At 36.9% G+C, this 14,451-nt stretch overlaps 2 protein-coding genes across 4 annotated transcripts in view; one reads left to right on the forward strand and one right to left on the reverse strand.

Annotated features, from left to right (window-relative positions):
• Positions 1-162, reverse strand: part of LOC127443914 (GPALPP motifs-containing protein 1-like) — a 14,882-nt gene extending 14,720 nt beyond the window's left edge. For all 3 annotated transcript variants that reach the window (XM_051702964.1, XM_051702965.1, XM_051702963.1), the window contains exon 1: positions 1-162. This exon is cut by the window's left edge and continues 11 nt beyond it. In XM_051702964.1, the coding sequence (XP_051558924.1) occupies positions 1-71 (71 nt within the window). In that variant the 5' untranslated portion in view covers positions 72-162.
• A 127-nt stretch (positions 163-289) lies between these two features.
• The window catches only part of LOC127443890 (progesterone-induced-blocking factor 1-like), a 52,746-nt gene continuing 38,584 nt past the window's right edge, over positions 290-14,451 (forward strand). The window contains exons 1-10 of the mRNA XM_051702922.1: positions 290-347; positions 695-999; positions 2,378-2,478; positions 2,981-3,179; positions 4,648-4,767; positions 5,658-5,791; positions 7,665-7,773; positions 8,926-9,107; positions 10,551-10,676; positions 11,087-11,185. Coding sequence (XP_051558882.1) covers positions 751-999; positions 2,378-2,478; positions 2,981-3,179; positions 4,648-4,767; positions 5,658-5,791; positions 7,665-7,773; positions 8,926-9,107; positions 10,551-10,676; positions 11,087-11,185 — 1,319 coding nt within the window. The 5' untranslated portion in view covers positions 290-347; positions 695-750. The remainder of the gene's footprint in view (positions 348-694; positions 1,000-2,377; positions 2,479-2,980; positions 3,180-4,647; positions 4,768-5,657; positions 5,792-7,664; positions 7,774-8,925; positions 9,108-10,550; positions 10,677-11,086; positions 11,186-14,451) is intronic.

A 14,451-nucleotide genomic window follows, 5' to 3' on the forward strand; every position in this document is an offset into this window, starting at 1 on the left:
TCCGAATCATCACTTTTGCTTTTTCCCATCGTCGGTGGCAAAGCGGGTCCAATTATGTTTCGGTTCGACATCGCTAAATTATCATGCCATAAAAAATAAAACGGACATTAATTCGTTCACAAAATGAGAAATATGCTACGACTTTTTGAAACAATTCACGTATTTCCGGTCGCAAATTTTGGGTGAATTTCACAATAAGAGTCCTATTCCTGCGGTTTCCTATAGGTGGCGCTTTACTTTTCCATCGCAAACTGGTGTCTTTAGGAGACGCTCTTTAACGCAAACGTCACTTGTCTGTTGTCATCCGTTGTTGTTCCTATGGGCGGCGGGACGCTTAAAAACAGTCGGTGAGAAAAATCGGTTCTCGTTTTAATTAATAATCAGTTTTGTACTTTAGATACATTCAAGTTTAAATAATTACAAGAATTGATACTTTGTCAGGTTGTTCTTGTCAAGAGGTTATTTACTAGCAAGTAGTTAGGCTAAATAAACTTATGTATGGTTTTCCTGCGGTTTTCCAGCTATTATCGCTTACCAGTGAATGTAAGAGCTTATCCGTTAATGCCTCTCGTGTCCTTGAGCTCTTGAGCGTTTGTCCTGACGCTTGATTTACTACTGTACTACTCATTACTGAAGAGAAATGGAACCATGATGATTCGAAATTGCTAAGAATATGTCTTCTGTTCTGCATTAGGTGATGGTCTTACATGATAAAGTTTAACAGGAGCATCGTCGTGTATAACTATCAATATGCCACCCAAGAAGCAGAAGGACCCTACAGCAAACATCTCCAGCTCTATCGAGTCTGAGGACTTCAGTCTGGAGACAACAGTCCCCACAGAGGACATCTCGTCCTCGGATGAGAAAGATGGCGCAGGGAAGGTCACAAAACAGCTCTTGGAAAGAAAAGAGCTGCTCCATAACCTTCAAAAACTAAAGATAGAGCTGTCACAGAAAAATCTGCTCATAGACAACCTTAAAGTGGACCATCTGACCAAGGTAAAGGTTGTATGGATTTCAAACTGGGGTCCAGGTTATCTTAGGGGGCCTCATGGGGGGTATAAGGGGATCTGCAGAAAAAGTGTAACATGTGAAAAACATGATTTTTATGATTATTTTATTCTATCAAAAGTCCTAGTTTTTAATAGTAATGGATAAAAACATCTACATATAGTTTTATGATTTTTTTAATTTTATTTTATTCATTTCTAAGTCTTCATCTCTCTTTCTTTGCAATATACTTTCCAGACTAGTTTGTATTTTTGTATCTTTCTAGGAAGTCTTTTCTTGACTTTGCCAACTTTAGCTTGCTCAGTGGGGTTTGTAAAGTAATATTCTCTGTAAAACGTATTTAAAAGTAAGAAACATTTATTGTGAAAGGTACTATACAGATAAACTGACACCGAATTTAACTGAAAATGTTTCATGAATTTGTGAGTAAAGGGAATAAAAAAAGATACGCTGTCCACTTAAAGGCGTCATGCCATAAGGAATACATTTTTCCTTGATCTTTTGACATATAAGAGGTCATTGTATTATAAAAGCATACTGTTAAAAACATATGTTTCAGAATTCAAAACTTCCTCCTCGCTACAAAATAACCATTTGTTGAAACCAAGCTGCCGGAACGACTCGATCTCTATTTCCTCCACATTGTGATGTCACACTGTGATAGATATTTGCATCTGACCGCCTCCGCAACAACACATCAGTGCCTGCTTTACCTTTAATAACTTCTGTGGCCCGCCCAGTAGTGTTTGCAGTGAGATGGCAAGGAGAGGGCAGATCAGTCAAGTGCAGAGAGCCCATCATAACAGTGGGCGTTTACTATCAAGTCTTAAAGGAGAAACAGCACCAAAACTGAGAGTTTCGGACAGAGGGTCAAAATAAGGGTGGAAAATGATCATGTTTTACAAATAAATGACTGTTCTTTGTTTGTTTGTTTTTTTGTGCAAAAATCTTTAGTAATATTATAAGTGAACATTTTAAAATAATAAAAAAGGCATACAATATTTAAAGTAAATATTTTCCAATAAGTCATATTTTATTGTCCTTAATTAAAATGATAAAATATATAGCAATTATTAAATTAACAAAAAATTACTTTATAATACATAGAATATGGTAAATTCGTTTTTACACATGAAAATGTATTGTATACCAGCCTTTATATTTTAGCAAGGGGGTTCCCTGCATAGGGATCATGATATTTGGGGGTCCTTGGTTTGAAGTTTGAAAACCCATGGCATAGTAACAGTGTCTTAATAATTTTGCTCAATTACATTTAAAAGCAGTCTTGAAAAGTATCATTTATAAGTATGACAAGTATTTTTGGTTTGTGGTTGTTCAAATGATTGTTTTTCACATTCAATTCTAGATAGAAGAGCTGGAAGAAAGGCTGAATGATGCTATCCATCAGAAACAGCTTCTCGCTCTGCGCCTGGACAGCCAGCTCAAACTGCAGCAGGATGAAAACAGGTCAGTTGTCATATAGTTAGACAGACAAAAAACATTGGAGCATTCCAAACTGTTATGCAACAAAATGGACAAAGGTGCACTCAGAAATCGTTCCCTCTTTGAAAAGCTCTTCACATAAAGAAATGAGTAGTATTTTTGACAATGTCTAAAATCATGTACACTCACGTGAGATGAAGACTCCAGTCATATCAGTGGCCTTATAAAAGCTCTTTTATTCTACATGAGAGAAGGTTGCCTCATGGGGGCCAACATGTTGAGATGGGGTTTACATGATCAGCCGAATACTACTCACTATCTTGGTAACCCCCCCCTGTAATTGGTCACTTTGGAATGTAAATAGGTCATTTCTACAGTGCCATCTGTAAATAATTGTTTTTATTTTTTTGGCCTTGATCATGCTGTTATTATTGACCACTGTCAAAAATGATTTATTTAGATGCAGGATCAACACTTGCTGTATACAGCTCTTTAAATTTGGCTTCTGATTGTGTCTGTTATACAGGAAGCAACAAGCCCTGAGGAAGCAGGAGATGGACACCATTATGCTCAGACAGAAGCAGCTGGAAGAGACAAACCAACAGTTGTGTGAACGAGCAGGGGACCTCCGCAGGAGTCTGAGGGACCTGGAGCTGTCTGAGGAGAAGTACGGCGAGCTGAAGGAACTCCCTGAGGACAGACTCTCCATCCCTGAATATGTGGCAGTGAGCAATGAATATAGCTTGATTTGGAAATTAAGGTTTTCAGATATACCGTTGGTTCCTCCTACTAACAAGCCTTACATTAACTAGTGGACAGGATGCCCAAGAGATTCTTAAGCACACTACCAGTCAAAGATTTGGACTTGCTCACTCATTCTTTATTCTTACAACTTACTGCATTTTAGAATGATTGTGAAGTCAAGAAAACTATGAAATAACACAAATATTTATGTAGTAACCAAAAATGTTAAACAAATTAAAGCTCTCTTATATTTCAACGTTTTCAAATCATGCTGTGTTCCATTCAAAGTCGGACGTGGGAAATCTCTGATCTCCAACAGTAAAGGCATTCCAGTGCCCGAAGTTCAGAAGATGGCATTTAAGCAAACAAAACTGCTTCACTCCCTTTATCTTAGCAGTTGTTTGATTGTCACCAGAAACATCTCTTAGTATTAACCAAATTGATAAACAATGCTGCAATACTAGCATTTGTGCTACAGGTGTACAATTATCAAAAAACAGAATAATTCACCGTATTTTGAACACCTGTCTCTGTTAAATGGGTTTTATTATCATGTAATGTAGGAACATTGACTCACTGATGGATATTATTAAATAAAAGTGATTTATAACTAACTTTGTACATCTCCCTGTGTGCAGTCCCGTTTGCGTGACGTCACGTACCTGCGTCTTGGCGAAATCGGAGTTGAAGGTTTCTGCACGAATTTCTAAGTTGGAATCCGATTTCAAGGGGCATTCCCTGGCATTTGTCTTAGTAGGATGTTAGAAATTTCAACTTTCCATGTTGAATGAAACACAGCATAAGCCACCTTTAGATTAAAGCTCTGCACACTCTGGGCATTCTCTCAACCATGTTTATGAGGTATTGACCTGGGATGCTTTATGAACAGTTTTATAATAATTCCCAAAATAATTTGGATGCTTTTCCTTCACAACCCATTCCAACTCTTCCATTTAAAAAAAAAAAAAAAAAAAAAAAGGTTTGTTAAGAAATAAGTAGGCACAATTTATGTTTGGCTACAAAACTAATTTCAACCATTTAAGCATAGCCTGTAGATCAGAGATGCCCAAACAAAGTTGGCCCGTGATGACCTTTGATTTGGCCCGCCTTGTCACATATGATAAAAGGGGAAAAAATGCCATTGACGCAGCTCTCTATTGCATTAGTTAAGCAGATATCAGGGTAATGTTTTTTTTATTTTTTATTATTATAAAATCATAAAAGAGGGAAGTCAGGGCAACTTTTATATTTTTATATAATACAGTTTGATATAATGCAACATTTCCGTTCGGCCCATGGCCCTCAATCAAGTTTGATTTTTGGCCATTTGAAGGAAAAAGTTTGGGCACCTCTGCTTTAGATCATGAGGACAAAAATTCACTTAAGCGTGTCCAAACTTTTGACAGGTAGTGTATAGTATTTGTGTTTGTACATATTTTCTTGATGTAGGTTCAGTTCTATGAGGTGGTGAACCCTCTGAGGACTCTTGTGACTGAACTGCAGTTGAAAAAGACCAACCTGACTGAGGATCTGGAAAGCCACCGCAACCAAATAAGATCATTAATGGAGGTGTGAACAATCATGCACTTCTTCCCAATACCATGTGTTAAAGGAGTTAACCTCAATCGACAGCATTTGTGACAGAATGTTGATTACCACAAAAAATAATTTCTACACGTTCGTCCTTTTCTTAAAAACAAAAGCAAAAATCGAGGTTACAGTGAGACACTTACAAAGCAAGTGAATGGGGCCAAATTTGGGAGGCTTTAAAGGCAAAAATGTGAAGCTTATAATTGTATAAAAGCGCCCATATTAATTCTTCTGTTAAAACTCATGTATAATTTGAGCTGTAAAGTTATTTAAATCTTAATTTTTACAGCCATTTTAGGGTCTTAGGTTTTGTTGACAGTACGTCGTCATGGCAACAAAGTTGTAAAATTAGCTATAACTTAACACAGAAAAGGTTAGTAATTGCTTTATCACACTAAAATCATGTTAACACACATATTGTTTGTCTTGAGGCTATACTTTTGAAACTGAGTATTTTAATGTTTATGAATTGGCCCCTTTCACTTCCATTGTAAGTGCCTCACTGGAACCCTGAGGAGCAAGTCAAAATGACTTTTTGTGGTAATCAGTATTATGCCACAAACCCGGAATATTCCTTTAAGTACTTTAAGATTCATTTGATTGAATAGTAGTGTTATACACCAAATGGATTCTCACAATAGTTAGTCATGGTCAATCTCAAAGTAGGAAATTTAAATTCTCTCATCATGATGTTTTTACCAAGTTGAGCTGCTTAATTCTATCATGTACAAACCTTAGTGAGATTATTGGTATGCAAACCAAATATCCATGTCAATACTGGTTCTAACAGATACTCAGTTACTACATGAATGGGAAAAATCTTTCTTCAAAGCATTATTATTATTTCTCCTTTCCCATTCTCCAACCAGAGTTATGAGGATGAGAGGAGAGCACGCTCAGAGCTGGAGATCCGCTGCCAGAGACTCACGCTGGAACTTGCTGACACAAAGCAGCTTATTCAGGAAGGAGACTACAAACGAGAGAACTATGACAAAATCAAACGGTGAGGGTAACGTCCTGCTGACCCCTTTTAATTGCTCCTTCAGCTCCACTGTTTAAATCGTATAGACCTTGCTTATTTGTGTATAAAAGTTTAGTAATATATGATCTGTTAATGTTTAATCCTTTAAAGCTCTGGTTGCATGTGTGTGTGTATGTGTATATAGATAGATATAGGTACATTTTTATGTATACAGTTGTGCTCAAAAGTTTGCATACCCTGGCAGAAATTGTGAAATTTTGGCATTGATTTTGAAAATATGACTGATCATGCAAAAAAAAAATGTCTTTTATTTAAGGATAGTGATCATATGATTTATTATCACATAGTTGTTTGGGTCCTTTTTAAATCATAATGATAACAGAAATCACCCAAATGGCCCTGATCAAAAGTTTACATACCCTTGAATGTTTGGCCTTGTTACAGACACACAAGGTGACACACACAGGTTTAAATGGCAATTAAAGGTTAATTTCCCACACCTGTGGCTTTTTAAATTGCAATTAGTGTCTGTGTATAAATAGTCAATGAGTTTGTTAGCTCTCACGTGGATGCACTGAGCAGGCTAGATACTGAGCCATGAAGAGCAGAAAAGAACTTTCAAAAGACCTGCATATCAAGGTAATAGAACTTTATAAAGATGGAAAAGGATATAAAAAGATATCCAAAGCCTTGAAAATGCCAGTCAGTACTGTTCAATCACTTATTAAGAAGTGGAAAATTTGGGGATCTCTTGATACCAAGCCAAGGTCAGGTAGACCAAGAAAGATTTCAGCCACAACTGCCAGAAGAATTGTTCGGGATACAAAGAAAAACCCACAGGTAACCTCAGTAGAAATACAGGCTGCTCTGGAAAAAGATGGTTTGGTTGTTTCAAGGAGCACAATATGACGATACTTGAACAAAAATGAGCTGCATGGTCGAGTTGCCAGAAAGAAGCCTTTACTGCACCAATGCCACAAAAAAGCCTGGTTACGATATGTCCGACAACACCTTGACACGCCTCACAGCTTCTGGCACACTGTAATTTGGAGTGACGAGACCAAAATAGAGCTATGTTTAGAGAGGGGTCAACATGGCCTATAGTGAAAAGAATACCATCCCCACTGTGAAGCATGGTGGTGGCTCACTGATGTTTTGGGGGTGTGTGTGTGAGCTCTAAAGGCACTGGGAACCTTGTGAAAATTGATGGCAAGATGAATGCAGCATGTTATCAGAAAATACTGGCAGACAAGTTGAATTCTTCTGCACGAAAGCTGTGCATGGGACGCTCTTGGACTTTCCAGCATGACAGTGACCCTAAGCACAAGGCCAAGTTGACCCTCCAGTGGTTACAGCAGAAAAAGGTGAAGGTTCTGGAGTGGCCATCACGGTTTCCTGACCTTAATATAATCGAGCCACTCTGGGGAGATCTCAAACGTGTGGTCAATGCAAGATGACCAAAGACTTTGCATGACCTGGAGGCATTTTGCCAAGACGAATGGGCATCTATACCACCTGCAAGAATTTGGGGCCTCATAGACAACTATTACAAAAGACTGCACGCTGTCATTGATGCTAAAGGGGGCAATACACAGTATTAAGAACTAAGGGTATGCAGACTTTTGAACAGGGGTCATTTCATTTTTTTCTTTGTTGCCATGTTTTGTTTTATGATTGTGCCATTCTGTTATAACATACAGTTGAATATGAATCCCATAAAAAATAAAAGAAATGTGTTTTGCCTGCTCACTCATGTTTTCTTTAAAAATGGTACATATATTACCAATTCTCCAAGGGTATGCAAACTTTTGAGCACAACTGTATATATATTTTACTTGTATTTTATTTATCTGTATCATATATAAAAATATTAGCTGTCCCATTGTGTCCTCAGGGAGAGAGATGGGTATGAAACTGAGCTCAGAGAATTGAGGAAGAAGTTAGAGATGCTGGACCTCACACACACTGCCATGACTAAAGAGAGGAATGAACTAACTAAAGAGGTAAGTTGGGTTGAGCACACACAAGATTAGTCAAAGACCAATTTTGAATAATGCATTTTAAAAAGTGATGTAAATTGTTTAAAATATGAATGGATTTATGGTTATGAATTTGTTTGTATTATTTATGTGAATGTGGCAGGAAATGGGGCTAGAGGAGCGAAATAGTTTTTCATCTGCTGTATAGTTTGCAGTCACGTGGCGTTTTTCTGCAAAGATGAAGGGGGGGTAATATCACGATCAGTCGATTTCAACTTGACTAAAGGGCTCGACTGTTCGACTTTTTAAAATCAATAGTCGTGCAACCCCTAATTAGTTCAGATTTGTACTTGCCCTGACAAAATTTTCACTGGCCAATCACAAACAAATAATACATTAATAATAATATTTTGGTATTTGCCAGAAATAATATTTATATTTTTCATTGAATGTTTGGTTTTCTTTATAAATGAATGGTATTCGATTCAAAACATTACTGACTGGGTTATTCTTACTGATGCATTCAAGACTATCTCAAGTCATTCTCGCAATTTCAACAAAACCTCATCTATGTTAGTCAGCTGGCATATTTTTTTTTAAATCAGCAGAATTCGCAACACGTTCAATACTGGTACATCACAGAAATCCAAATGTTTAAGTTCGCAAGGCAAAAAAAAAAAAAAAACTTTTACAAGATCAACAAATATAAGATGTGGTGACAACGCAGCGCTGGCCACAATTCTGTCAACCGGCCCAAAAATCTCTCACGCTGGCCACGGGCCAGTGGGCCATTCTTATTGTTGAGCCCAGGTGTGTATATATATATATATATATATATATATATATATATATATATATATATATATATAATATATAAGTCATCAGCTACCCTGCTCTCTACATATCTGTATCAATGCTTGCCACTGACATATCAGTCGACCATTACACAAGATCCTAAGAACTTGTGTTTCCTGGGACTCCATTTTGTTTAGTGCTCTGCTGTTTTTCAAATTGCCAGAATCTGGAGAATAAGGAGTCTGCTGGTAGATTTTGGAACTGGCCAAGCGAGCACAGTTATCAGCCTTTGCCCAAAAATCAGCCTATAAATCAGTCTGTCACTAATTTTCTCTTTAACTTACTTCATCTTTCTCTCCACTCTCTTCTCTTCATCTTCAGGTAGCCACTCTTCAGCAGTCAGTAACACTGATGCAGAAGGATAAGGAATATCTTAACAGGCAGAACATGGAGCTTAATGTGCGGTGTGCTCATCAAGAAGACCGTCTAGACAGGTTGCAGACCCAGCTTGAGGACACCAAGAAGGCCAGAGAAGACGCCTATGAAAAATATGTGGCATCTAGGTGTGTGTGAGGATGGTGGTTCCTTTTCACATTCATTTCTGTGTTTAACTTTATTACATAGCCTTTCTGAACCCTTTAACATGCAAATGTTTTAATTTAAATTAATTAAAAAAATGGAAATTCTCTCATCATTTACTCACCCTCATGGCATCCCAGATGTGAATGACTTTCTTTCTTCTGCTGATCACAAACAAAGCTTTTTAGAAGAATATCTCAGCTCTGAAGGTCCATACAATGCAAGTGAATGGTGGCCAGAACTTTGAAGGTCCAAAAAGCATATAAAGGCAGCATAAAAGTAATCCATATGACTCCAGTGGTTAAATCCATGTCTTCAGAAATGATATAATAGGTGTGGCTGAGAAACAGATCAGTTTAAGTCCTTTTATACTATAAATCTTCACTTCTACATTCTTCTTCTTTTGTTTTTGGCGATTTGCATTCTTCGTGCATATCACCACCTACTGGGCACGGAGGGGAATTTATTGTAAAACAGGACTTAAATATTGATCTGTTTCTCAACCACACCTATAATATCGCTTTAGAATATATGGATTAAAGCACTGGAGTCGTATGTATTAATTTTATGCTGCCTTTATATGCTTTTTTGGACTTCAAAGTTCTGGTCACCATTCACTTGCATTGTATGGACCTACAGAGCTGAAATATTTTTCAGAAAATCTTTGTGTTCAGCAGAAGAAAGAAAGTCATACACCTCTGGGTTGGCCTGAGGGTAAGTAAATGATGGGAGAATTTTAATTTTTGGGTGAACTATCCCTTTAACGAACATGTCATATTATTTGCATATGAATTCCAATTAGTATTCTTTCATACATTAATTTTGCATACTAAATTATGGTTGACCTTCTCCTTTCATCCATTTAATCATCTATACTGTCCTACAACGGCAACATGCAGGAACTACAACAACACAGACTGTAATTGCAGTGTTATCCTTAATCGCTGTGTAGTTGAGGCAAACCTGTCTGGCACAGGACAGATCTTAGTCAAAGAGGCACAACTCAATTTTGAAAAAATGATCAAATAGAGCTGTTAATGTGTTTTGCCATTGCATGGCTGTACGACCAGTAACGGTAAAGCGGCAGAGCCAATGCCTAAACATTTAAGCTTAGTGAAAACTTTAAGACTATTCTTTTGCTGCCTTGCAGCAACTGGTATTTCCTCTAGAAATGCAAATCAAGTTTTTCTCAGTTGTCCATTTTTGTGGATTAGATGTCATTGGCCTTAAATAATATGATGATCACATTATATGAGGAACCATGTCAAGTAACTCAAGCATTCATGGAACTTTACACTAGGATTATGTAATGAGAAACTCAATACAGTACACTTGTATTTCCAGCAGAGATCCAAGATCCTATAAAACTCTAAGATCTTTAAAGCATTACACTGTAACACTATGTAACAGTTCCATCCCTCCACCAGAGATCACTATAAGACAGAGTATGAAAATAAACTGCGTGATGAACTGGAGCGCATTCACCTGAAAACCAGTCATGAGATCGAGAGCCTACAGAGGGCATCTAAAGAGATGTACGAGAGAGAGAACAGGTGAGTTCATGCCCTAATCTGACCAATTAAACTAGGGGATTATCGTATTCTTTCCAAACCTGTGGTGTTTTTAGCATTTGAAAATAGTTATCCAGTTACAGAAATTAAGAACATTTCAATCAGTGCAGTCATTTTGATTTAAATGAGCAAAGTATATTACACAGAATCAAATGACAATGGAATACTGGGTTTTGGGTTTTTTGTTTGTCTATATATATATATATATATATAATGTAATAACAAAGAATGACCATTCATAATCTGCATTCTTAGTGTCAAAGGACAAGACTGCAAAAGACACTTTCTCCAGCACTTCTGTTATGTAGTAACCTAAACCTGTGCTACATAATGTGCAGTATTGTTTCAGCATAACACAAACCCAACTGTGTATGTGTTTGTTATTCTTACAGAAACCTTCGTGAAACCCGAGATAATGCTGTCATTGAGAAAGACAGAGCTTTAAATGCAGAAAGAGATGCCCAGGCCAAATATGATCAAATCCTGGAGCAGTGAGTTCATACATCTCAAGAACATATACTTGTCATAATTTTTGACTGTCATGATCTTTTGACTATCATTCATTTAGTGTCATTGTACAGTAGATAGAAGCGTGACAACTTACTGTGCTTGACTCGTACAGAAACTTGTAAAATCTATACCTGCTGCTGGCAGTCCTTTACCTTCTGGGCATTTTGAACTCATGATGACAGTTTTGTAAATGTTGTCAACTGTTGAAATTAGCTGAGCTGGGTATTACCAGGAACTACGATTCACATGACAGTACATCGGCTATGACACGACTTGAAACATCACGATACAGCACAATTTTATAATTGAATCACGATTTTTACTGCTCGTCACAAACATTAAATAATTAGTTCACCCAAAAATTATAATTCTCTCATGATTTGTGTATGTCTTTCCTTAAGCAGAACCGAAATGAAAATTTTTATAAGCACATTTCATCTCTGTATGTCCATACAATGAAAGCGAATGGGTGCCATGAGGCTGCTGACTGTTTGACGGTCCAAAAGGCATATTTAGGCAGCATAAAAGTAATCCACACAACTTCAGTCGATCAATGAATGTCTTCTGAAGCAAATCGATAGGTTTCTGTAAAAAAGAAATCTATAATTTAAACTTAATTAACTTGTAAAAACGCTTCCTGTTACCAGTCAACCCATCACGGAGCTGTCGTGCGCCGTAAGCACAATGGACACGAGAACTCGGAAGCGACTGTATACTACAGAGGAACGAATGTCACGAGAGAGTTAGGTCATTTCAAACAGAAATACAGCAGTGAGCGGAAGCAATGATTTAAAGTTAAAAAAACTTTTTAATTATCTATTTGTTTCTTACACAAACCTAGCGATTTGCTTCAGAAGACATTCATTGATCGACTGGAGTTGTGTGGATTACTTTTATGCTGCCTATATATGCCTTTTGGACCGTCAAACAGCCAGCAGCCTCATGGCACCCGTTCGCTTTCATTGTATGGACATACAGAGCTGAAATGTGCTTCTAAAAACCTTCATTTCAGTTCTGCTGAAGAAGGAAAGACATACACATCTGGGATGGCTTAAAGGTGAGTAAATCATGAGAGAATTTTCATTTATGGGTGAACTAATCCTTTAATGCTACTAATAAACTTTTGTACTTAAACTAATGTTACTAACTTTAACTTTAAAGCTGAAGTGTTTAACTTCTGCGACACTAGCGTCACCAAACAGAATTGCAAAAATAAACATTGTTTTCAAACAGCTTTCCTGAACACTCCCCCCATCTGCTGTTGATCGCCAAAAACACTGTCCGGTCCCAAACTTACACCATTACTTGAGTCAAAGTTGCTGTGTTGCGCTGGTCGGGACACTCAAACAAACAGAGCAATATTTTTATTGTGCCACAGAGAGACAGTGTTTAAAGTTTTCAAGGACTTCAACTTTATGGCTTACTTATAGTTATTAAGCATATTAAGATAGGAGTTTTAAGATACGTTTTTTGACTAGAGCTGTCAAATGTAACATGTTAATGTATGCGATTAATTAAATAAGTTTAACAAGTTAACTTTTCTCATTCACGATTAACGCGTTTACTGTTAATACAGCATAAACACTGGTTGAAAGGGCGGAACATTTGTAATGAACATTTGTAATGTGTCCGCCCAGAGTCATTACACTGATGGATGCACCACAAACACACACAGCAGTGATTCAGTGTCAGTGATAAAGTGATGGGGAAATGAGCTCTTAATGCTATTTGTTGTACAAAACAACCTTAGATGGAACTTGTGGCAAAAATCACCAAAACGCAGAATGAGACGTTTTTGTCTGGAAGCACTTTTCATTTGGAGTCCATGAAAACTCCACGACCTGACGCAATCATGAATGCGGCTTCACCATTGCTGTAACAAAGCAGATAGCCACAGTCTACTGACAGATTAATATTGTGGAGGATGACAGTTTAAGAGATTTAATGCTGATTGCAATGAATATAAAACCTATGGGAGGACTAGTTCTTTCAATTACTCAACCTCCCACTTAGACTTTGGGAAACTTTTAATGTTACTTGAATTGGTGCTATTTTAGTGCATTTCTATCTTTATACTGTGAAAGGCTTTGTTTGGAAAATGTTAATACAACATTATATTGTTACATATTGTTTTGTTTTCTTTGCTAAGAAGGAAATATGTGCATTTTGACTGGAAAAGAAGTATATTTAGACTCAAATTTCAGCACTTTCAAAATCTGCGTTTAATCTATGAAAAATAGCGATTAATCGTGATTAAAAATTTTAATCGACTGACAGCACTAAATTTAACATTGAAATTTACAGACTTTAACTTGAATATATTGAAAAAGTTTTAAAAATAACATTTTTATGTTAATAAGCACATAACACAATAGATGTGGCACAAATATTATACAAGTCTTTGCATGCAGTTTTTAGATCAGTGGAAATTACCTTCCTTTAGGACTTTAGTGATTGTTTTCCGAGCCTTACCTTTCAAGCTTGACTGGATTCCTCCAAGACCTAATCAAGTAATCTTTGAATGAACTGATGACTGACATGTCTACTGTACTGTAAGTAAAAGTGGGTGTAGTGATGTTTGGCTGTATCTGTGATCTTTGTGTACAGTAATAAGCACTTGATACGACAGAAGTTGCAGGGAGACATATTTCAACCTCTGCCTCCAGAAAAGAAAGTGTTATGCACTGTGAACAGTAGATCTTGTCTTTGTAAAAATGCCTGCCAGTGACAAGTAAACATTCAAAGCCAAGATTTTAAAATATGCTGACTGTTGTTCTCCTGGTTATAATAGCTGTAATTATTAACAATACACATACATTATTTGCATTTTGACATGCTCTGCTGCTGCAAGTCTGTGTACACAACCTAAACAGTGACAGTGAAGCAAAGGCTTGAAAAATTACAAAGAAATGTAAACCTGCTGTAGTCTTAACGTGAGTATGAACCAGACCAAATGAGTATTAAAAAATAAGAGAAATATAAACTTGCTGATCAGATCTTTACAGTGAGAAACTGTGTTTGTAGTTCTGATTTTGTTAAAAACAAGCTTGTCTAGAGAGCAGGGAGACATCATAGATTCTATGCTGGAGTATGTAATATGAGCATTAGAAGATTTATCTGGTCATCTTATAGTAAATGGGTTTATTAATGGCTGATTCCAATACTGATGTAGAATTCGGTCATCATCAGTCATTGAAAAACTGAATCCGTCAACTACAGATAATCTTATCGGCCTGAACTATCACTT

The sequence above is a fragment of the Myxocyprinus asiaticus genome, chromosome 7 (assembly GCF_019703515.2).
Source record: "Myxocyprinus asiaticus isolate MX2 ecotype Aquarium Trade chromosome 7, UBuf_Myxa_2, whole genome shotgun sequence".
NCBI lineage: Eukaryota > Metazoa > Chordata > Actinopteri > Cypriniformes > Catostomidae > Myxocyprinus > Myxocyprinus asiaticus.